The sequence below is a fragment of the Misgurnus anguillicaudatus genome, chromosome 20, assembly GCF_027580225.2.
Source record: "Misgurnus anguillicaudatus chromosome 20, ASM2758022v2, whole genome shotgun sequence".
NCBI lineage: Eukaryota > Metazoa > Chordata > Actinopteri > Cypriniformes > Cobitidae > Misgurnus > Misgurnus anguillicaudatus.
In genome coordinates this window covers 16,351,043-16,374,327 of record NC_073356.2, presented here as the reverse complement: position 1 = coordinate 16,374,327, position 23,285 = coordinate 16,351,043, and the positions used below count along the sequence as shown (strand labels likewise).

The window sequence follows — 23,285 nt, the reverse complement described above, 5'->3', positions numbered from 1 at the left end:
AAAAAAAAATAAAACCTATAAAAAACCAAGTCATTCCCGCATTAAAACACTGTATAAATTCAACGTTTTTTAACGACTATTTATTTTCATGTAAAGCAAAGCCACTTTTTTTGGTTTGTTTTGTTTTGTCTGAATACATGAATATTAATCATTAAGTATGTATTAAATTTTGTTTAATACGCTCCAGAATCTACAAAGCTTGATGGTGTAGTAAGTATTATGTAAGTAGTAAACTGCATTGAAATTTAAACTGAATAAACAAAATATAATACAAAATATAACACTATTTACGCATTAACCAGCACCAGAACTTAAAACAACTTTTTCTGGGGATGGTTTCATGGCATTAATACATGTTGTGACCTCAAAAAGGCTATTATTGAAAAAAATACTATTAAGAAATTACTTTTTAATAAATAACTGGATTTATAAGACAAATTTCCAATACAAATCAAGTAAGCAACAACTGAGTGAACAAAACAGACCTTTAAAGTAGCCTAAGGCATGTACATTAGTTTAAACGGTTTGATTGTAAATTATAAGCTTTTTAAATGGTTAAGGGACCTACAATTCTTTGGCAAAGAAGCTGGAAGTCAAAACCATAAAATATGACCTTTCACCCAGCAAACAGCTATGAAAACACTTGTATCTTACAATGTTTTAGGGTTTATTTATCATTGTTTAAGTGTTTGTTATGACAATCCTCCTTGCTGTGAGCCTGTTTCATCATCTAAATTGAATTCCCTTATAAACAGAATACTGTTGATAAAGGTCTGTTGTAGTGTTCAGGGTGAACCACAACTCCTACGTTTAATAATCTTTTGTATGTGTGACTTTCATGCCTATTATTTGTCTCAACCTTGCATTTTATGTTTTTTGAACATAACTACGGAACTGGTAAACAAAGAATTGTTTCACTGTTATGCCGGTGTAGCTGTTTAGGAATGAAGATCAAATAAAATTGGGTGGAGTTAGGATGAAATCTTTGCCAATTTAACAAAAAGTACAGACATTAAAAGACAAATAAACAGAGCCTGTGATGTAGGCCTAAACATGTTCAAAGGAGTGTCTATCTCGAGAAGGAATTAGATAATGATCTAAATGATCATAATTCTTTTATGAGTACATAAAAGGCTCTGCCTACAAATTTACGCAGGCTACTAAAGGGTGTGCTCGACTTCAAGAGGCGCTCGGCATATGACATCAAAGTACCGCGAGAACTCTCGCTGTACTTACATGTAGATGAGTTTGCGCCGCGCGAAGTTAAACAAGCCTAAACTAGTTTGCCTGAGCTCATGAATATTGACCAGAAGTGCTGACGTTCTCAAAAAGTTTCCCCCTGAGCGTCCAATCACGTAACCTAAATAATATTCATAAGCCAAGCCTTCCCGGTAGTAGGGTTTATACATATAAGCTCCTCCCCGTGTTCTCTCACAAATCGCCCGCCTTCCTCCACCGACCATTTCTGCTCAAGACGTATTACAGTGCTCCGTGCTCGACCCGAGTCGTCCTCACCCAGGCATATGGCACATACAGCCTCCTTTCTTTCTTCTATTTGTGTCCCCACCACTCTTTAAAAATTCCGCCGAAAAAGAGAAGACGATTTTCCAAATCATTCAGGCCGTTATCTCACGTAAGTACGCATTTTGGTTATGGTTATTGACTCGGGAAATTCAACGGCTCTTGTGAGGAACTGTGACACACAACATGGCGGTTGGTTGTAGTCGCGTTTGTAATACGGGTAGCGGCATTGCTCCGTGAAGGACAACGATATATAAAATTAAATATTACGTGTTATACGAATTAAATGAGTTTAATAATACAAAACCTTTTTGTTTGTAGCGTAACGGGTGTAGTTGGCTAAATAGTTACTAGTAGCTGATTCAGTCATCCAAACCCAGTCGCATACGACGTGTTCTATCAGATTGTTAAATGACGAGTTAAACAAGACAAACTACACATTGTTGTTATTATTAGTAGTAGTGGTAGTAACGTTAGTAGTATTATATATCACTATTACAAAAATCTACCGGTTTACTGAATTTCAACAAGAAATGGGACCGTGTGTTTTCAGCTCATTAAATATTAAATTAACGTTAACTCAACGTTAGCAGTTTTAGTTGTCTTGCCTCAGTTAAACATTTGTATTAGTAAAACATAATGGCAAAACAGAATTCCCTTCAAGATAGTTTATTATATATTATAAGTCTACGCAATGTTTATTGTAGCGTTATCTCAATACAGCTATTACCAAAACATAACGTCATGGGTTGGAATTCATAATTAATGAAGTTAACCTATAAGTATTAATTAAACAGGACAAAAGATGACTCAAACTTCAGAAGGTGTTGTGTGCATGTAGAAACAAATACTGTTATCTCTAATATATTATAAAACTGAAACTTCATTTAATGATCCCATGATGAGTGTTTAAGATAATACAAAGTTGTCTAATGCTTAAAATTGAGAACACAAGGTAACTGATCACCCAGGTCTGTGAAACTCTGGTACAAAGTACAGTAGTAAACCTGTTGTCACTTGATAAGGTTCATATAGCCTACAGTAATGATGTTGATGATAAACATACAGTGAGCGTATGAGAAAACTGGTTACTTACTATGAAATGTTTTGACACGTCCTTTATTTGAATCAGTCAGCTAGCTACTATTCTGAGTGAAATATATTAACATGTCTGTATTTCTGGCACCACAGGGCTCCCCACTTTCTCTGCGGGTGTATAAGCGCTACCCCGAAGGCCTAGGGGAGGCTCTTTACCGCGAGCAGTTTGACTTCAACGCTGAGCCGCCTTGGGATCCTAGTTGATAGCGGGAGAGCACCATCTCCCACGTTGTCCATGTAAGTAGTGGCGTTCTGACCCCCTGAATTATATATACACATACATATATCCATATACATATATACATGCATACATATATACACAAACACTTGTATAGGCTATATACAAAACACAAAATCTTTGCAGAACAGTTGGTTACCAAACTGTGGTAGATTGTTTTTGGTTTTACATAACATTCTGGGCGGCCTCTATGTGACATCTCTGTCCCCCAGTCATACTGCATAAGTCCATTGGTAATACCATCAAACGCTCCATTGTGCCTCAAAGCCACGGGGATTTATCTCGGTTCGGCTTGAGAGAAAGCCTGTGTGTTGTCGTCATCTCTAAACATACTGAGCTGGACTCATGTGATACCTTCTCTGATGATGTGATTGGTTTTCTCTGCTTGTTTTACTTATTGGCCTTGTGGACTTTGTTGATGCGTATCAAATGAGTCTCAAAATTGAACAATGACACGGTTCATTTCTTCCTGTTCAAAGGTTGCTTATATAATGCACAGCATTTGGTAACATGCGGTGTTATGCCTTTATTGAAATTTTCGTCAAAATGTGTAACGTTGTTATAAAACCACTATTCTGAAAGTGACTTTTGTTACCCCAAACAGTTTGTTGCATACCAAGAATAACCCAGCGGCTCAGTAAACTCTCTATGATTGTCGGATTTGCGGAATACGGTTGAGATGAAAGGATTCGTTGATGCACCAAACTACATGATTGAAATACTAGAAGGAGGATTGACCCTTGAAGATGTCATCGACAGCCATGTCTATGAACAAAATCTGGTACGTATTATGACAACCATAGGTCTATTAACCAGGCACATGGAATTTCAAGTCACACATGATGTTACATACTCATTGTTGTTGTTTTCTCAGGCTGAAAAGAATGCATTTGTTGTGGCCGACCTTGGGGCCCTAATGCGACAGTATGTTCTGTGGAAGACCACCATGCCCCTCATTCGGCCCTTCTACCCAGTCAGTTGCAACAGCAGCCCTGTAGTCATTGAACTCCTGTCTGCGCTTGGTGTTGGTTTTGTCTGTGCAAATAAGGTAACATCTTAAACAATTTGCTTAATAAAAGTTGCAGATTTCGAAAGGTCTCTATGGATTTTAGGGCCATGATCTAATGGAAACTCATTAACTTGTTTCAGGCGGAAACCACATTGGTACTCAGTCATGATGTCCCTCCTGAGAACATCATCCTGTCTGGTGTTTGCAAGCAGCTCTCACTCATTAAACATGCAGCCAAGAATGGCATTAACTATCTGGTGTGTGAAAACGAGGCGGAGCTTCGTAAAATTGCACGTGCCCATCCAGAGTCCAAGTAAGTACTGAATAGATGAAATAAAATGCATCCGTTTAATATGATAATTCATCGTTCTGTTTCTGCCCCAACAGGCTTTTGCTACAAGTGTCTACTGAAGCACAGGTAGAAGAGGCGAGTGTGATCATTGGATGCTCCTTGAAGGGTTGCAGGCATCTTATGGAAATGGCAAGGGAGTTGAGTGTAGACGTGGTTGGAGTCATGTAAGTAAACTGTTATAAGGTTTTTCGTTTTTGTATTGAATTTTAATTTCAGTAGATTTGACATTGGGCTGCTCTGTCTGCAGGTTTCAGGTACCAGTGTCAAGCAAAGATCCCCAGGCGTACACCCATGCACTTTCAGACGCTCGCTGCATCTTTGACATGGGGGTGAGGAGATAAATGTGATTTTTAACATGGTTACTATACTATATAAAGTGTCTTGGATATCATAAGTCGACTGTCATTTTTTAGTAGATTTACACTATGTATCTATTGTTGTAGTGCTGAGTTTTCCTTGTGTCTTTCCACAGAAGGAGTTAGGCTTCGACATGAAGATTCTGAATATCGGTGGTGGATTCAGTGGTTCTGAGTTTCAGTTAAAACAGATACATCAAGTTTCATGTTTCTTTTATTTGAATATTGCTCAATGTGGATGTTTTTCAAAACATTTTTGACGTTTTTCATTTTTTTAGATACATTCTACTGTCACCCCACTGCTAGAGGCCTATTTCCCCTCAGGGTCTGGAGTGAGTGTCATTGCTGAACCAGGAAATTTCTTTGTGTTTTCCTCCTTCACCATGGCTGTCAATGTTATCGGAAAGAAATCAGTATACCGGGATCTCCATGGTAAAATTCCCATCTTATCTTATTTTACTGATTCGTTTGACGCTTCCTCTGACTAAATGTCCAATGTGCTTTTAGATGAGCTGAAACACAGTGATGAACCAAAATTCATGTATTATATGAACGATGGTGTGTATGGATCTTTTGTGGGGAAGTTGTTTGGAAATACCATCGCCGCTCCTTCTGTGCACAAGGTAATTGATTCACACTTGCATAAACATTTCTGTACTAGTTGCCTGGTTGAGATTTTTAAACTTTGTATTGTTTTTAGATGTCACTCACCCTAGATGAACCAGTGTTCTCCAGCAGCCTGTGGGGTCCCACGTGTGACGCACTGGACCAGGTGGTGGAGTGTTGCCTTCTCCCTGAGATCTTTGTTGGGGACTGGCTCATTTTCAGGAACATGGGGGCCAGTGGTCAGGAAGGGTCAGCACCCCTTAGTGACACACAACCACCACCTGTGTATTACACCATCTCTACAGATGACTGGTAATTGTAGCCATATTGAATTTGTTTGCTGCTCTTTAATTTCGTTTAACCAAGAGGTACTTTGATAGATGTTACACACATTCATATTATATCCTTCCATCAGGTTTGAGATGCAGGAAGCTGGGATCTCTGTGGATGACACCATGAAAAACTTCTCACTGGTCCAGTATGGCTTGTAACGGAGCCAAAATCGATCTCCATGAACACTGGGCACGTGCTTGCAGAGTCAACATTCCAACAGTCATGGGTGGAAAACATTTCGATAACTTGATGGGGGGAGAAAGGCTTGGCAAACTAATTGATTGACATTGTTACCTCAGTTTCTCACATCTACATAAAGGCTCACTTTCCTTAGCAACCAAAAACAGTGGCAGAAAACCCATATTAAATAACATATGCAACAAAATGGATAACTGTGGAGATGGCACCCAAACTTTGGGTTTCTTAAACACCGTTTACATAAATGTTGAACTAATTTAATTTTTTGATGTATACATATATATGGCTATAGATTACTTAAATACAGTCCTGTAAATGTACATGATGCATTTGTCTCCAAAGTAATTTCAGTAAAATAGATTTTAATATTTTCACATATGCTATCGTCTTTAGTATGTGGATAAGTGAAAATTTGATTTAGCAATTCTGTCCTTGTTCTTCTTTCACAATGTCCATGGTTTTATAGATTTGGGGAGTTGCTCCTCATGCCAAATTGTTTCCTCAGTACGTGTGGTGCGTCACGTAAAAGTTTTTTAAAGGTTATTATATTTCTTAGTGCTCTATGGTTAAATGTACTGTGATATGAACATTTTTGAGCCTTCTGCTAGGTTATCATAAGAAGGCAGATGTTAATTGGTGTCATGATTTTCTCATATTTTATAATTGGATTGTCTGGCACTGAGGAACCTCTTAATTCAATTAACCTACAACACAATTTTCACTTCCAAATTAATTGTGATTATCAATCCAAAATGTATATTGCAAATGTATTATCCTGTGTGTCTAGCACAGTTAATTATTTTGATTTTAACATGACTCACTCTGTTTTTATGAAATAACTATTGTCTAAGGCACTAATGGACCATTGTCTGTCTTTGACTGTACAATTGTGCTTGTAGGAGTAATGAAAATGTTAATTTAATACATTTCTTTGAGCAAATACTGTTGTTCAGAGTCATTTTTGTTTATCAAGTAGTGAACTTTACATTAGACATGGAAGCTAAAGCTACCAAATATTTTGCTCCATAACTACACTTTAAATATATGTATTTATATAAACATAAACATTTAAAACCAACCTTTACATCAAGCAGATTTGGTGTTATTTCAGGTTTATGTTAAAGAAGTGAAAGGGTTAATAATCAGCTTCAAAATGTAGGCGGAGCTACAAGCCATGAGTATCGTGCTCGAGCAGCATCAGCAATGACAACGTCAGAGCGAGAGGTCGCAGCTTCACCGCTGCCGATCAAACAATAATAAACATGACTTCTAGTATGAGCACGTCGACGGATATTATGGAGTGTCAGGTAAAATAACTTATTTTTTAGGTTTTGATACAGGTTTACGGTCTTCGAATAAATGGTGAATCTGCTGTCCCGAATATGTCTGTTGTTGGGAGCTTTCATAACAAAGGGCCTTCGCCTTAGACAAACTGTTTATAACGTAAATAAAACGAAATTTTGAGTTGTTAAGAATGAAATGGCAATTCAATGAAATGCTTTGTATGAATTGAAAACTCTTGAACTGATTCATTTTAGTAACACTGTGTAAAGTATTACGAATCGCAAATGGATTAAGCTAACGTTACATTAAATATGAATTATTAACAGTAAGGTTTGTTAAATTTTTTTTTATTAAAATACAATTAAAATGAACCTCATTCTGTCATAAACACGTGTTATATGAATAGGTTATATGTGAATTAATATTTGCGTAGCAGATTCGTCATCATTTTGTCCCACATGCGCTGTAACTGTAGTACCGTATATCTGTTCTTCTTCCTCTATATATATTACTATGAATGGTGGATGTAGGACTCTTAACAGTGCATTAGTTTAAAAATACACCTTGTTCCTCTATTAACTTTTTCTTTTACAGAATGGTTACAAGGATGTTGACCCAAAGAGCATTGAAGATGAGCCTCTTCTCAGAGAAAACCCAAAGCGATTTGTTATCTTTCCCATTCAGTATCCAGACATCTGGAAAATGTACAAACAAGCTCAGGCCTCATTCTGGACAGTTGAGGAGGTGAGGAATCTTACATTTTTGTCCTTTTAATCTTTTAGGTTGTTTAGGCTGCACTTCAGCGAGGGATTATGTTGTAACATCCCTAAAAATAAATATAAACAGAATTGTAGTTGTATTGTATACATTGAATTGTAATAGGGTAATTATTTAGTAATTACAATGTATGGCCACTCCTGTGATGACGTCCTATTTTCTCTTGTTTATTGACTTGTTTAGGTGGATTTATCAAAGGACTTGGCTCACTGGGACAACCTGAAGTCTGATGAAAAACACTTTATATCTCATGTATTGGCCTTCTTTGCAGCAAGTGATGGGATTGTCAATGAGAATCTGGCAAGTCTGTCTCAACCAGACGACCTTTGTTTGTACTCATGATAAAGGAAATCAATGTCAAGTGTCTTAAGATATTTGGTTATGAAATAGTCTGTTTGAAGTAGTACTAAACAGGGATGTTTGTCTTCACTTAGGTGCAAAGGTTTAGTCAAGAGGTGCAACTTCCAGAGGCTCGCTCATTCTATGGCTTTCAGATCCTTATTGAGAATGTGCACTCCGAAATGTACAGCATGCTCATCAACACTTACATCAGGGATCTTAAAGAGAGGTTTGAGGAAAATAAGCAATGTGATGTTCACTTTAACAATGTCAGTAACTTCCAACGTGCATGTACACAGGTGACAGGTGTGAGGTTCGGTTAAGCACATTTCATGTCGTTTTTATGTGGTTTATGAACAGACTTGCATTTTATCTGTTCATATGTGAGAGAGAAAGTTACTTAAAGGGATAGATCACTCAAAAATAAAAATTCTGTCATTATTTACTCACTGACATGTTGTTACAAACCTGTATAAATTTCTTTGTTCTGATGAACACGAAGAAAAACATTTTGAGGAATTGTGTAACCAAACCGTTCATGAGCCCCATTCACTTCCATAGTTCAATTCAATATTTATATAGCGCTTTTCACAATTGTTAATTGTTTCAAAGCAGCTTTACATTAATAGATGTAGGAAAGTTAAGCCAAAGGTGGCAGACTCCCCAGGGGATGAAAAAAACCTAGGAGAAAAACCCTCCTGGTTAGTCCAGGGGGAAAACTCCTAGGAGGAGAAAAACCCCTGAGAGAGATACATATATATTTCTATATATAAATACTATCGGGGTATGTAAACGGGTAAGCGAATTAAACTAGTTCCGCCGGTGGTCGTTGGTCAGGCATCGGCTGGGCATCACGTTGAAGGACAGTCAGTAGATCAGTGGTGTGATGACCTTCACAGCAGCAGGAACTGGGTCTGTTTGTCTCATTGTCCTCGGGGTCGAGAGAAACAGAATCCTATTAGCGTAGGGGCCGTTCACATGTAATGCAAGCGTCATACCGTATTGTGGTTTAAATCAGCTCAGTTCCAGACAGGCTTAGTATTGCGGCATAAGTATATTACCCAGATGAGTTATGTGAATGCTTTGTTCTAGACAAACTAACTATTGCTGGATAAGTACATTTACTGGACATTTTTTTCCTATGAATGTTACTGTGATAACATTACTGAAAATATCTTTCTTCATCAGAATAAAGAAATTTATACAGGTTTGTAATAACATAAGAGTCAGAAAATTGACAGAATTTTTATTTTTGGGTAAAGTTTCCCTTTAAAATGTATATCTTTGAATTTAATCCTAACCCTAACAACCTGTAGTAGAAACATAGCACACCGCATGCCCTCTTGCACTTGTATTTAATACTTCTGCTTTGTATTTCTTGATACAGGGACTATTTGTTTAATGCAATTCAGACTATGCCTTGTGTAAAACGGAAAGCAGAGTGGGCCTTACAGTGGATCTCTGATACGAACTCCACTTTTGGTGGGTTGAAGAAAAACGGGCCAGTCCATTCAGTGTGTTTTCCAAGATAGATTAAAGAGATGCAATATCGATTATTACACCTGACCTACAGTAGTAACTTATCGCTTATGTACTTTCAGGAGAGCGTTTAGTAGCGTTTGCAGCAGTGGAGGGCATCTTCTTCTCTGGGTCATTTGCTGCCATCTACTGGTTAAAGAAAAGAGGACTAATGCCCGGGCTCACGTACTCCAATGAGCTTATCAGTAGAGATGAGGTTAGAAAATATTATGCTCCTATAGCTCAGCTACAAGCATTTCGAGCAAAGATAGAAATACGCAAAATGTAATAACTGATCGTGACACTTAAATGTTAAAGGGCTTGCACTGCAATTTCGCATGTCTGATGTACAACTACTTGGTGAAGAAACCTTCAGCAGACAGAATTAAGGATATTATCACAAAGGCTGTAAGCATTGAACAGGTTTGTATATTATTATAATTCCACACATTGCTTTCTTGTAAGTTTTGTTATGAATGTCACTTAAACTGTGTTTGTTTTTATTTAAAGGAATTTCTTACGGAAGCCCTGCCAGTCAATCTGATTGGAATGAACTGTTCTCTTATGAAGCAGTACATTGAGTTTGTTGCTGATCGGTTGTTAACAGATTTGGGATTGCCCAAAGTGAGTAATATATCAGAACTGTCTCCTAGTTGTCTTTCTAAATGATTAGAATCATATTAATAAATGTAAAGTGATATCTTTATATTAATGTCACAATGCTTCTTATTTTCTATTTCAAAAGGTGTACCAGTCAGAAAACCCTTTTGACTTCATGGAGTCGATTTCACTGGAAGGAAAAACAAACTTTTTTGAGAAGCGAGTGGGAGAATACCAGCGATTTGGAGTTATGTCAAACGTTGTGGACTCTGAATTTACTCTTGACGCAGATTTCTAATGATGAAGATTATTATATTTATTAGACAGTATTTCATTGTATTTTACAGAGAAATCAGTCAGTTAGTTGATTTTTTTTAGTTTGTTTTAATTTTCTTTTAAGTCTAAGCAGAAAGTGAAAAATACACAAAATAAATTTTAAATTTAGTTTTTTTTTTTTGCACCCAATACAAACACTAGATAATGATGAATTGACTACATTAACAAAACAAAGACAGGCAGAGATCAGAATGATGCCTTTCCTTGTAAGAAACCCAAACACAAATGTTTTTGGTGTAAATCTTTTGGGATTTCAACGTTGTTTTTAAATAACAGACAGCAAGTAATCCCAATGGGCACATCCTACTGAGAAAACAATTCCAGTAATAAAACATTTCACCTCCATCTGTGACCTTTAAAATCTTAAAGGAAGTGTAAAGAAAATTAAATCAAATATATGTGTTAATAAAGTGTTATACCTAATTAAGGTATCGTAAGCAGTTACAGTGTGTTTTTGGTAAATGCCCTAAATATATATATATATATAAATATATATTTTTTATCAAATAAGGGTTAGTCAGAAAATATTGATGGTCAAAGCATATATATGGGTTAAAGTGTTTTGAATTTGTTATACAAGGTTTGCAACTGGTGCACAGTTGTTATCCAAAATTGTAAATACTATTTATCTATATAATTATTTTATTTTACATTTAAAATCAAAATTTTTAACTGAATTTGCAAAATTTTAATTACCAAGGCACAAGCTAGGACTTGTTAGTTTGGGACCAAATTTTACTTTGGAAATGATAAACCATAAACGCATATTTTCCATAAACCAACTAAAAAAATTAGGGCTGTCAAAAGATTAATCGCGATTAATCACATCCAAAATAAAAGTTTGTGTTTACATAACATATGTTTGGGTACTGTGTATAATTATTATTTTATTTATATATAAAAACGCTCCCAATCATGTAGATATTTAAGAAAAAAATAAAAAAAGTTATATTTATATATAAAATATTTATATTTATATATAATATAAATTATATAAATGTATATACAGTATTTAAATGCAAATATTTCTTAAATATATACATGAATGTGTGTGTTTTTATATATACATAATATTTACATACAGTACACACACATATGTTATGTAAACACAAACTTTTATTTTGGATGCGATTAATCGCGAATAATCTTTTGACAGCCTTAAAAAAATGTTTTATCTTTACAATAACCTTTGGTTGAATCGAATCAACAGAAGAGTGTGTGTTTGATTTCATGTGCTGCGCAGACTGACATCAAAGTACCGCGAGAGTAATTCGAAAGCTCCGTATTTCTCATCGCTCACGCGGTACTTTGATGTCATAGTGCGATCGGTCTGCGCAGCAATTACTACTTTATTCGTTAAAAACGGCATATAAGCCACCAAAAGCTGCTTGGTAAATGTATTATTGGTTAAAAGACTTCTTTACAGTCAGGGGTACATTAAATTACAATATATAAATAAAGCTGGATAAAATATTGAAATGTTTACAAATACAGACACGTTTCTTATTTTCTAAACATAATATTGTTTTCAGGTATCAATGAATTTATATATATACTAGATTTAACTAAAAGAATCAGCATCTGCATAAGTAGTCAGCTCCCTAGGTTATGATGATGAGACACTGCCATCAAGCAAGAAGGCGAGAACAATTATAGCCCCTCCCTCCCTCCTCTCTTCACTGAAGTCCTGTTGGCAGTAGTACTTCACTCTCTGTCTGCAAGCTCGTGTCCGTCTGCTGAAAATGGACCCGGACTGGCTAGCCCTAGCCACTCAGCGAGCCGAATACGTGTCAGACCGTCTCCGCGGGCTACTGTCCTCCGGCCTAGGCTTCCTCCGAACCGAGCTGGGGGTCGATCTCGGCTTAAAGCCTGAGAAGTACCCGTCATGGGCGATTTTGAGCACGGCGCTCATCGCCTTGACTGTGCTGCTGCTGGTCGCGGCCTGCGGACGAAGAAAGCGTCGAGCGGCTCCGGTTAGCGGTACCAGGAGTCCCACCACAGCCTCCGAGACCCAGATCAAAGCCACCGTGACACCAAAGACTGTGAAGGCCGAACCGAGCGAACCGAAGAAAAAGAACAAAAAGAAGGCAGCTGACAAGGTAAACGGCCTGCCATTGTGTTCTTCTGGTTTCAATGCAATATGTTACCTAACGTTAGACAGCTTTGTAAGCGTTATCATTCGGAAGGCACCTTTTAATGCTGTTGTCGTAATTGGCGGAACATTAGGCTTTGAGACACGACCAGTCTTCACTGTAAATCATAGTACACCGATTGAAGTTTTGGCTAACAGCTAATCTGTCAAAGCACCGATAAACCATCGGTGAGGTGAAAATATTTGCGTATTTGCCCCTCAGAATAATCTAACTGTATATTGTTTATTGTCCTAAACGGTTTAAGGCATACATGATCATATGAGAAGTTGAGATTTCATTATCTGTGTTGTTATATGACAGACACGAAGGCGATGGGAAAGCCACGTAGCCACATAACTTAGCTGACCGGCTAGCTCAAGCTTAGCATGCTCTTATAAGTTTCGTTTTTCTTCAACACCGATGTTGCTGTCAGTTTTTTGGGATTTGCACAACTAAGATCCAAAGACTTTATTGTTTTTATAGCTCACGGTTAATTTATAGACGCTGTCATTTAAAAGAGGGAAGGAAATGCTGAGTTTATAACTGTCATGTGCTTGCAGCAAAAGGCCCAGGCGAATGGACAGACAGTGGCTGAACCGAAGGAGGAAATCAAAGAAATCAAAGTCGCTGAGGAGAAAAAGAAAACCCCTCCTGTAGCAGCACCAGTACCAGTACAACCTCCTGCTGATATAAAGGCTCATCGTCCAACTTTTCATGCTTGTTCTTCAGAAAAGTGTCTTTTTTTAAATAAGTGTCTTTAAATTTTAACATCTATTGAAAGTAGTTCAGTACAGTTCTTTGTGTGCTTTTAAAGGAATAGTGCACCTAAATATAAAAGTTCTCTCAATTTTTACTGGCCCTCCCATATAAGATTTGACTTCTTCTGTATATGACTTTTACATTTTTCATTAAAATGCTTTCTTGCTATGTTCATATATAGGGCTCAACTTGATAAAGCTTAATAAAAAAGCACATCCCTCCATCATTAAAGTAATCAAAATGAGTCTAGTGAGTTCCTGGATGTCTGCTGAAGTAAAATTATGCATTTAATTAATTAAGACTACTTGATAACGGTAAATCTTGAATACATTTGTGAGAGAAAACTTCAAAAATATTTTACATACAAATAAGTAAATTCAAATATGACGGCATATTGATTATGTCGAATCTCATTGCTTCTTGTGCGTCTCGTGACTAGCTGTCACATGCAGTTCGTCTTGAGATTTGACGTTTTTAACATGCAGTCAAAAGTTTAGAGCAATGATCTGAATTTACAGCTTTCAACAAGGTCAAAATAAAAAATATTTTCTTACATATTTAAAGGAAAACACCACCTTTTTCGACATTTTGCTATGTTCTTGCCTCAACTTGGACGAATTGATGCATACCTATATTTTTTCGGTGTGTCCACCTGATCTTTGTGTAGCGTGTCGTGAATGTGTTAGCATTTAGCCTAGCCCAATTCATTCCTTAGGATCCAAACAGGGATAAATTTAAAAGCCACCAGACACTTCCACTTTAAGGACTGTTACGTGAGTGGTTACACGAGTAAGTATGGTTTCACAAAAGAAAACGTTGCGATTTTTAAAGCAGATAAAAAAAGAGAACTATATTGTGTGGCAGAAGAGCACTTAGTTTGCAGCACTTTGACCTCAGACGCAGTAATATTGACGTTTTATTTTGTGCAAAAATGCTTACTCGTGTGGCTACTCATGTAACAGTCTTTAAATACGGAAAACATGGAAGTGTTTGGTGGCTTCCAAATTCATCCCTGTCTGGATCCCAAGGAACGAATGGGGCTAGGCTAAATGCCAACACATTCACGATGCGCTGTACGGGGATTAGGTGCACGCATTGAAGAGAGGTGGGTATGCGTTGGTTCGTCTAGGTTGAGGTAAGAACATAGTAAAGTATTGAAAAAACGCTGTTGTTTTCCTTTAAGATTAAAATTTATTGACATGCCACCTTTAAACAATTTTTTACTTTATTGTTAAATATACCAAAAATCGATAATGAGTTGCAGTTGTTAACCATGCAAAGCTCCAAGCTAAATAAGCTGAAATTGCTTTGTCAATTTATTTCCTTTTTTTATGACAGCAGTGACTAATACAAAGTTGATGGGCAGTTGACAACGCCCATGTACAATGTGAACCTTTTTTTTATTATTAATAGTGTATATGTCAGGTGCGTTTTTATTTTTCATCCACGTCTCTTTCGCTTTTTTATTTTAGTATTACTGCACTGCGGCAATCTAAATTAAAAAAGTTCAAAGCGTGTTCCCGTAGTTAAAAACTGTATTAAGCATAGTACGGCTGGTATGTTATTAAAATGTTTAAACAATAAAGGCTACTGTTAAGTAGTGCTATTACGGTTTCCCTGGATGTTTGTATCGGCCTTGGTTCACTCTGTGATTCAGAGAGGTCGGGTGTCGGTCTCATGCTGTAATCGGATAATTACAGACAGTGCAAATGCAGGGCACATCCAAACAGGGAATATGTACCCTGACCCAAGGCCTTTCCTTCAACATTTGTTTACAATATTAAAAAAAGATGTTGTGCATTTTTCTGTGTATGAAATTCTGTAGTTGCGTGAAATGGCACAACCACACGTTTGTAACTATTGAAAGTGTTTGGGGAAATAGGTTACTTTATGACTTTTACCAGGAAGTTGTAAATAAGTTTGCTGTGGTTCCCGTGTAGGCTAAGAAAAACAAGAAGAAACCAAAACCAGAGGTGAAGTCAAGTCAAGATGTTTCCTCCACTGATGGCAAGGAACATGATGAAGGTATGAAACTCATTTGGTTAACAAACTCTGTTAAGCTGCCACAACAAACATCTACCGGTAGGAGCAGCAGTTTCACTTTTGAAATGTGAATAAGGTTAATGTGAGTAAAATGTTTTGCTTTTTTATGGTATAGACAAATTTTCCAAACAAAAAATTAGGACATAAACATTTTTGATTTAATGCGAGTCTGGTTCAGTCAGTAACATATTAATTAGCATGTTTAATTTTTTTTATGGAGCTAAGCTTTTTTTTTGTCTTTTATATGAGGTATTTCACTTGTAGTTCCTTTCTACCCTTCTGATTTCCAAATGCAAACGTATTGCTCAAGGGAAAATTCAAATGATACTGTTAGAGAAAGAGTGAAAGTGCTTTGCTTTTTCAGTATGACTGTGTTCAGCAGGTGCTTGGGAGACGAAGGTTAGCCAACGAGAGAAACGTCAGCAGCGTAAAAAAGAGAAGGGTCCTGGCGACAGCCCCGGGAGCCCTGATAGCAGCGATCGTGCCAGCTCGAAGGTGGTGGAGCAGCCACCGCCTGCAGCCACAGCAAGCACCAAGAAGAACAAAGGTACAATCTTGTTCAAGTCCTTTAGGAGAGGAAAACAATGATGGCCTCTCTCAAAATGTCATTGCAGGAGGTTAAATTTTAAACATATATATGCACTCTTTGTCTGACTTATTGCAGAGTCATCACGTCCCAAGTCTGCAAAGATTGAAGCTGTCGTAGCCCCAGGTAAAATTGCACTATTCATTAGGGGTGGGGGGAAAATCGATTCACATATAAATCATGATTCTTTCTTTTAGACCTTGTTTGCTGTCAGTCCAAAGTCGATTTTTTTTTGTATATCCGAAATTCGATCATATTTAGCATGTGTAAACAGCAAAAAACGCATCAAAATTCTACATTTATATGTAGTTTGAAATCCTATTCAAATCATATTTTAGGAAATCCATTTCTGAACACTGATCGAATTTGGCTTAGCTTTTCACTTATTTTGCTTTCTCACACCACGTAAAACATAAACACATCAGACGTTGTTGTGTCAGAAGCAAGGTTGTTGTGTTATTGTCAATGTGGGAGTGGAGATGGCATCAAGTAATAAAACCGCCTATGCCATCCTCCTATGTTCCCACCGCTGCTTTATTGGATGCAGTAGTCCACTGTTATATTGTAAGACAACATTAAGGGGCGGTTTCCTGGACAGAGCTTAACCCTAGTCCCAGACAAAAATACATGTTTGAGCCGCCTCAATTTAAAAACAACTTATATTGACATATTTTATTAAATATCAATATCATTGTTTTGTCTCAAGATGTACACCAGTATTTTTTGTAAGTTATTCTGGAAAACGAAAAACAACTACATGACACACATCGGACCTGAACAGTTGTGATACACAGTGTGGACAGTCAGTCATTCAAATGAAATAATGCACGAAAATCGGATTTTAACTGACAGTGTGAACAAGGTACTTCTGATTCACAAATTTTAAAGGGGACATATTATGAAAATCTGACTCTTTCTGTGTTTAAGTGCTATAATTGGGTCCCCAGTGCTTCTGTCAACCTAGAAAATGTGAAAAAGATCAACCCAGTAACTTAGTTTTGGTAAACCATCCTCTGCAAGCATGTGAAAAAATAGCTCATTTAAATTTGTCTCCCCTTGTAATGTCAGAAGTAGATAATACCGCATCCTCACACCCCAAACGGCACATTTTTGCTATATTGGCAATTTTAACATGCTTTAATAAATGATTTATTTGGTATTTTGAGCTAGAACTTCACATACGTGCTCGGGGGACCCCAAAGATTTATTTGACATCTTATGCATTGTGAAATGTCCCCTGTAATAATTGATTTTCTAAAGGCTGATTTATACTTCTGCATTGGGCCTATGCTGTGCATAGCACTGAATATTCCGGTGCGCACTTCTCAAAAAATGTAACAATGCGCCAATTCTCCGTTGAATGAAAGCACTGTGATTGGTCTGCTTGAACCCCTCCATCAGGTGAAAAAAATCGCTGAATCGAACAACGATGCAGAAGTATAAATGAAAACTGACACACAGCCTATGACGTTCCCCAAATCTTACCCTGGAAGGCCGGAGCGCTGCAGAGTTTAGCTAAACCCTGATCAAACACACCTGAGCAAGCTAATCAAGGTCTTCATGATCACTAGAACATCACAGGTGGTTAAGTTTGATTAGGGTTGGGCCTAAACTCTGTAATGCTCCGGCCCTCCAGGGAAAGATTTGGGAAACCCTGACATAGACGCTACTGCATTGGTCTGCGCAAAAGTATAAATCAGCCTTAAGTGTTAGTAAATAACCATAATGATCAAAAGCATGATGAGAAAAGCCAAATTGTTAAATAAACAAATATGCAGCAAAAATAAAGAGGTAGGGGTTGTGGCATTTTTTTGCATAAATTTGTAGAATTTTTACGAATTTCACCCTTCCTGTAGTGACATCCAATCGGAATGATGCAAACGCTGTAAATGGAGGAGGGTGGATTGAAGTGCCAGTGAAGCACCAAACCCAAGCAAACACTTCAAACAATGAGAAGCGGTCTGTTGTTAAAAAGGCTCCTGTACCCAAGAACCGTGAGAACTCCTGGAAACTAGAATCGGAGGGTAATGGATCGGGTTGTTTATGACCCTAACTCGATGTATTTGTAACACTTGTGGTTGTTCTGAGCTGCTTTTAGAATAGTATTTTTAGTTTTTTACTAAATTTAATGTAAATTTGAATCCAAAAATCACTAAAATATGCATTATGATTGCTTTAGATTCATCAGCATTTCTTTATACGTTTTGAAATGCAAAATATTTTAGAATTTGGTAGAAAATAGGAAAAAGTCAGTATTCATTTATACATTTCACACATATGACAACATATGTAATTGACTCACAGGGACATTGACCGGTTTGGATTCAAGAATTAAAGCAGAACTGAAACCAGTAAATTTTACAATGCTTGGATTGAACACATCAGGTATTTATAACTCTTCTAAAGCTTGCATTGCAGACATTATCCATTACTGCATGAGAATAAACACTGTAACCTTTTCTTCCCTGGATTTTCATAGGTGGAGAGCCTGGGTCTCAACCTAAAATTGAAATGTGCAGTGATGCTGTTTCCAGCGAGTGGTCTAGCTTCAGTAAGATCAATAATGGTTTCGAGGTCCTGTAATATCTAAACATTATTAAGGACTTTATGAACACGATTAACGTTTTTAGCATCTTCGTGTGATTTCAGATGGTCTTGTAGACCCGAGTTCAGACTGGAACCCCCCAACTGAGATATGGGGCAATTATGAAGAACCCAAAGTAGATGCTCCTGTTCTCAAAGAGGTGCCAGTCTCAAAGCCACTTGTGGAATCAAAAAATAATTTAAAAGTATTTTTTTAATTTAAATAAACAAAACTGTTGGCTAAGTGTTTGTGTTCGTTCCAGGAATCAAATGATGACAAAGATAATGCCGATCCTGCTGGAGGTAGCAAATCTAAGAGAAGAAAGAAAAAGAAGAGACCAGAGGAGGAGAGTTCAGCCACAGAGGTAAGAAGTACATTTCGTGTATGCCCACTTCAGTGTTTGAAATCTTCAAATTGGTCAATATGGTTATATGATCTTTGTTTAGGTGATCCAAGAACGTTCTGCTCCTGCGGAGAAGAGTGTGACTATAAAGCCCCATCCTCCTCATGTTCCAAAAGAGGAGGTGTCCAAGCAAAACATCCCTCCACCATCCACACAAAGTGAGTATTTTATGATACAAATCATAATACAAAGTCTATAAAGTAAGTTACCTAGTTGCCTTAAGGAGGACATATCATAAATATCTGAATAATTAAATGCCATAATTGGGTCCCCAGTGCTTCTATCAACCTAGAAAATGTGAAAAAGATCAACCCAGTAACTTAGTTTTGGTAAACCATTTTCTACAATGCTATGTGAAAAAATAGCAAGTTGAAATTTGGCTCCCCTTGTGATGTCAGAAGGGGATAATACCGCCCCTTAATCTGCACTATCCAACCACGCCACTGCCATTTAGTGCAGAGATCAACTCATTTGCATTTAAAAGGACACACTCAAAACGGCACATTTTTGCTCACACCTACAAAAGTGTCAATTTTAACATGCTGTAATAATAAATTACAGTACAGGCCAAAAGTTTGGACACACTTGACTAAAATGTTAACTATGATCTTAAAAATCATTTAAGCTGAAGGTGTATGGGTAAATGCTTAAAATTACTTTTGCAGAAAAAAATATACCTGTGCCAAACAGATTAATTTTTGTTATTCGAAAACTTAAATTTTATTTTAAAATATTATTTTTGAAATACACTGAATATTGAAGAAAAAGGAGCCAATAAGAGCCTTGATTAAATATGAACTCCTTCTATACTCTTTAAAATTCTTCCTAAATTGAAAATTTAAGAAGCTTCTTAAAACAATTACACCAATACGGTTCAACAATTTCTAGGCAAAGGGTGACTGCACTTCAAATAATAAAATATAACAGAGTTTTGTTTTATTTTGGATGCTTTTTGTAACCAACATAATTTCCAAAATTGCATTTGTGTTATGCCATAGTTTGGATGAGTTTATTATTATTATGTTATATGGAATAATGTATAAATAAAAACAAGTGAGTGTGTCCAAACATTTGGCCTGTACTATCTATATGGTATTTTGAGCTAAAACTTCACATACACACTCTGAACTGTCCCCTTTAAGATTTTTACTTAAAGGTGCAGTGTGTAAATTTTAGCGGCATCAAGTGGTGAGGTTGTGAATTGCAACCAACGGCTCAGTCCACTGCTCACCCCTTGTTTTGAAACGCATAGAGAAGCTACGGTAGCCGCCACCGGAAAAACATGTCATTGTCGGACACAACTTAGTAAAAAAGTTTGTCCGTTAAGGGCTTCTGTAAAAACATGGCGGCACAAAATGGCGACTTCCATGTAAGGGGACCCTCTGTGTATGTAGATAAAAACGTCTCATTTTAAGGTAATAAAAACATAAAAGTTCTTTATAAACAGGTCTTCATACACCTCTGATAATATAGTTTTGTATATTATTTAGCATTTCCGTCAAGAGATACTTCTAAAAAGTACACACTGCACCTTTAATTCAACTTAAAAATACTGGTTGACACAACTTTTTTGAGACAACTAATATTTTTAAGTTGAATTTATCAAATACCTAACCCTAACTTACTATTTTTTATTGAATCAAAAAATCTTTTATTACAATGTAGTTAAAGAAATGACAATATTTAACTATTTTAGGAACTGATTTACTATTTGAAAAGTAATAAACTGATAACTTTTGCATCCACAGAGAAATCTGATCAGAATTTGGAACCACAGAAGCAAGTTCAGAAGAAAAAGGCCAGAAGAGAAACATGAACCCTGAACATCGCCCGAGAGCGCTTATGCAAACCGTTTGTTTATGCAATAATTTCACAGTACAGGATTTTATACTGAATGAATAAATTGACTGTGCTTTTAAACAATTCCAAAATCGCATCAAATCTGAGTTATAATAGCTCAGTAAAAAATAAATTAAACTTTAGAGTAAAGGTGAAGAGTCCATTGGGCTGAAACACTATACTTACGTGCACTATTATGCTACACTGAGATTTGTTTTCATCCTTGATATCAGACAGACTTTCAGTGGAGCCATTCATAATCATTATTTTACAAACGGCTACTAAACTTATTTGGGAAATTGAGGACGATTTTCGTCGTTTTTACATCATTGCTGTCCCTGCGGCACTTTGTACCGCTGAATTGCACTTGCTGCAGTTTGCTGAAGTGTTGCAGTTAGTGTTAGAAGCCACAGGAAGGCGCTGCGAGTCAGTGACATAGGTAGAAGTACTTCTGTGACTTTAGCTGGAACGGTAACAGGTGGATGTATTACTGTAATCCTGTAGATCAGTACGGTTAAAGACGTAAGAAACGGTTATATTGCAGAGAATCTGAGTTTTTTTTTTTTTAAATGCTAAACCTATTTTCTTAGAGCTTTTCTTCCGTCCTGAGTATATATATATTTTACCCATGTAATTGAGTGGGTGGATCATGGAGATGTTCAGAGTTAAGTCGTCTTTTTTTTTTTAATCAACCGTCTCTAATGCTTTACTTCTCGCAACTTAAACTAGAAAAAGCCACGCCATATGTATAGAAATATAAGGGCTTTTTTCTATGGTAATACTATTTGTAATTGCACTGTGCTGAAGGTTGTAAAAATCCCATGTGTATTTACTTTTTTAATCTTGCACAATGTGAACATTTAAATCTTTTATGTTTTTGTTTGGACTGAGATAGTTTGTTGGTTTATTTGGATTGATTGGTGATTAGAGCAGCTTTAATTCCATGACACTAAAATCTTATCAGTTTCAGGAATCTGTTGCCTTAATCTATACTTGGTAGTGTATGCTTTTATCTCTCATTTTAAATCTTTTTAATACAAGGTGTGACATTGATTCATTAATTTCAAATCTGATTGATGTCAGTGTTGCACTTGCATGGATTTAATAATCATTTATAGTGATGAACAATGTCCTGATTCTCTGTCCACTCGTGCAAGTACCTCTCACTGTACATAGGCTTTAATGAATAATGAATGGATATGGGGTGGGGTTAAATTCATATTTGGGTTAAATTCTTGGTGTTTACCCCATGGTCATTTTGTACATTTCTGTGTTTCTGAGGCATGTTGAGCTTGCCTCAGGTGCCTGCCTTAGTTTGTCAATCTAGAGATAATTCAACATGTATTTCTACTAGTTTATGGATTTAAGAATGTTCATGTTTGCGTAAGTCAATGCAATATTTCCATGTTGATTTGTTAAATAAAAGAAAATTGCTATTTGAGCTTTTGGTGGCTTTTTTGAATACTAGGAAATAATGCACTAGCTAAAGCAAGTCATTACAGTGTTTGCTAGGCAGCACTTCAGCTTCAACTGACTCTGTAGCCCACAATTTTTTTTTACCTTTTAAGCGTCACCCCACCCTATTGAGTTAAGTCTACACTCTTGGAGCTTTCAAACAATATACAGTTTGTCATGATTAGATAAGAATTCATATGCAAACATTGAAGTAAATGTAGTCGTCCTGCTGGTGGGACAGTGACATTTAGCAGAAAATACAATTACTCTCCCTACATAATTTAATTTATAAAACACTGTTGAAATGTCTATTCTGGAGGCTTAGGCCTTTCCAACGATATATAGTTTGTAGTGATAGATTAAAATTTACATCAACAATATTAATGCCAACTTAGGTGTCCCATATTCGGGACGGCGACGCTTAACAGTTTAAGTTGTCAAATCTTTGGTGTTCCCGGCGTATGTAAATGACATTCTAGTTTAAAATACCATATAGATAATTTATTATAACATGTTAAAATTGCCACTTTGTAGGTGTTAACAAAAATGTGGCATGGGTGTGTCCTTTTAAATGCAAATGAGCTGATCTCTGCACTAAATGGCAGTGCATTGATTGGATCGTGCAAATGAAGGGGTGGTATTATTATAAGAGCCCCTCCTGACATCGCAGGGGGAGACAGGTTTTAGACCTTTTTTCGCATGGTTGCGGAGGATGGTTTGCCCGGGCTGGGTTGCTGGGTTGATCTTTTGCATGTTTTCTTGGTTGATGGAGGCGCTGGGGACCCGGTCGTGGCACCTGAACATGGGGGGAGTCAAATTTTCATGATATGTCCCCTTTAGGAATCTGCTAAAACCTATCTCTTCTCCCAACACTTCAATTACTGATGTCTTTTAAATTTTTCTATCTTCTCTGTTATTT

General features: G+C 36.8%; 3 protein-coding genes across 4 annotated transcripts; all 3 read left to right on the top strand.

Annotated features, from left to right (window-relative positions):
* The first annotated feature begins 1,429 nt into the window (after nt 1-1,429).
* On the top strand, nt 1,430-6,651 carry azin1b (antizyme inhibitor 1b). Its single transcript, XM_073858218.1, has 12 exons — nt 1,430-1,633; nt 2,713-2,856; nt 3,462-3,638; nt 3,732-3,905; nt 4,007-4,179; nt 4,254-4,382; nt 4,466-4,547; nt 4,691-4,771; nt 4,859-5,006; nt 5,082-5,197; nt 5,275-5,492; nt 5,596-6,651. The coding sequence occupies exons 3-12, from the start codon at nt 3,537-3,539 to the stop codon at nt 5,669-5,671; spliced, it is 1,299 nt and encodes a 432-aa protein (XP_073714319.1). The 5' UTR covers nt 1,430-1,633; nt 2,713-2,856; nt 3,462-3,536; the 3' UTR covers nt 5,672-6,651.
* Nucleotides 6,652-6,860: 209 nt separating this feature from the next.
* On the top strand, nt 6,861-11,002 carry rrm2b (ribonucleotide reductase M2 b). The gene is made up of 9 exons (XM_055220067.2): nt 6,861-7,018; nt 7,590-7,739; nt 7,956-8,072; nt 8,207-8,340; nt 9,499-9,593; nt 9,713-9,846; nt 9,948-10,052; nt 10,140-10,253; nt 10,375-11,002. Exons 1-9 carry the CDS (start codon nt 6,974-6,976, stop codon nt 10,525-10,527), a joined length of 1,047 nt encoding a protein of 348 aa, XP_055076042.1. The 5' UTR covers nt 6,861-6,973; the 3' UTR covers nt 10,528-11,002.
* A 1,234-nt stretch (nt 11,003-12,236) lies between these two features.
* mtdha (metadherin a) lies at nt 12,237-22,352 on the top strand. 2 transcript variants are annotated; one of them, XM_073858213.1, is made up of 12 exons: nt 12,237-12,664; nt 13,258-13,392; nt 15,397-15,481; nt 15,882-16,046; nt 16,164-16,211; nt 17,942-18,109; nt 18,390-18,470; nt 18,565-18,636; nt 18,735-18,861; nt 18,940-19,033; nt 19,116-19,230; nt 20,821-22,352. In XM_073858213.1, exons 1-12 carry the CDS (start codon nt 12,308-12,310, stop codon nt 20,886-20,888), a joined length of 1,515 nt encoding a protein of 504 aa, XP_073714314.1. In that variant the 5' UTR covers nt 12,237-12,307; the 3' UTR covers nt 20,889-22,352. The 2 variants fall into 2 exon arrangements, with proteins under 2 accessions (XP_073714314.1, XP_073714313.1); XM_073858212.1 differs by having other exon boundaries at nt 15,879-16,046.
* Nucleotides 22,353-23,285: the final 933 nt, after the last annotated feature.

What these genes read in the sequence shown, in the direction of transcription:
- azin1b (XM_073858218.1), top strand. Translation starts at nt 3,537, where the DNA reads ATGAAAGGATTCGTTGATGCACCAAACTACATGATTGAAATACTAGAA. An exon ending in CGTGCCCATCCAGAGTCCAA is followed by an intron (nt 4,180 to 4,253) that starts GTAAGTACTGAA and finishes CTGCCCCAACAG; the next exon opens with GCTTTTGCTACAAGTGTCTA. An exon ending in GCTGCATCTTTGACATGGGG is followed by an intron (nt 4,548 to 4,690) that starts GTGAGGAGATAA and finishes GTCTTTCCACAG; the next exon opens with AAGGAGTTAGGCTTCGACAT.
- rrm2b (XM_055220067.2), top strand. Translation starts at nt 6,974, where the DNA reads ATGACTTCTAGTATGAGCACGTCGACGGATATTATGGAGTGTCAG. An exon ending in ATCAGGGATCTTAAAGAGAG is followed by an intron (nt 8,341 to 9,498) that starts GTTTGAGGAAAA and finishes TTCTTGATACAG; the next exon opens with GGACTATTTGTTTAATGCAA. An exon ending in CAGATTTGGGATTGCCCAAA is followed by an intron (nt 10,254 to 10,374) that starts GTGAGTAATATA and finishes CTATTTCAAAAG; the next exon opens with GTGTACCAGTCAGAAAACCC.
- mtdha (XM_073858212.1), top strand. Translation starts at nt 12,308, where the DNA reads ATGGACCCGGACTGGCTAGCCCTAGCCACTCAGCGAGCCGAATACGTG. An exon ending in TGAAGCTGTCGTAGCCCCAG is followed by an intron (nt 16,212 to 17,941) that starts GTAAAATTGCAC and finishes CCCTTCCTGTAG; the next exon opens with TGACATCCAATCGGAATGAT. An exon ending in AGGAGAGTTCAGCCACAGAG is followed by an intron (nt 19,034 to 19,115) that starts GTAAGAAGTACA and finishes ATCTTTGTTTAG; the next exon opens with GTGATCCAAGAACGTTCTGC.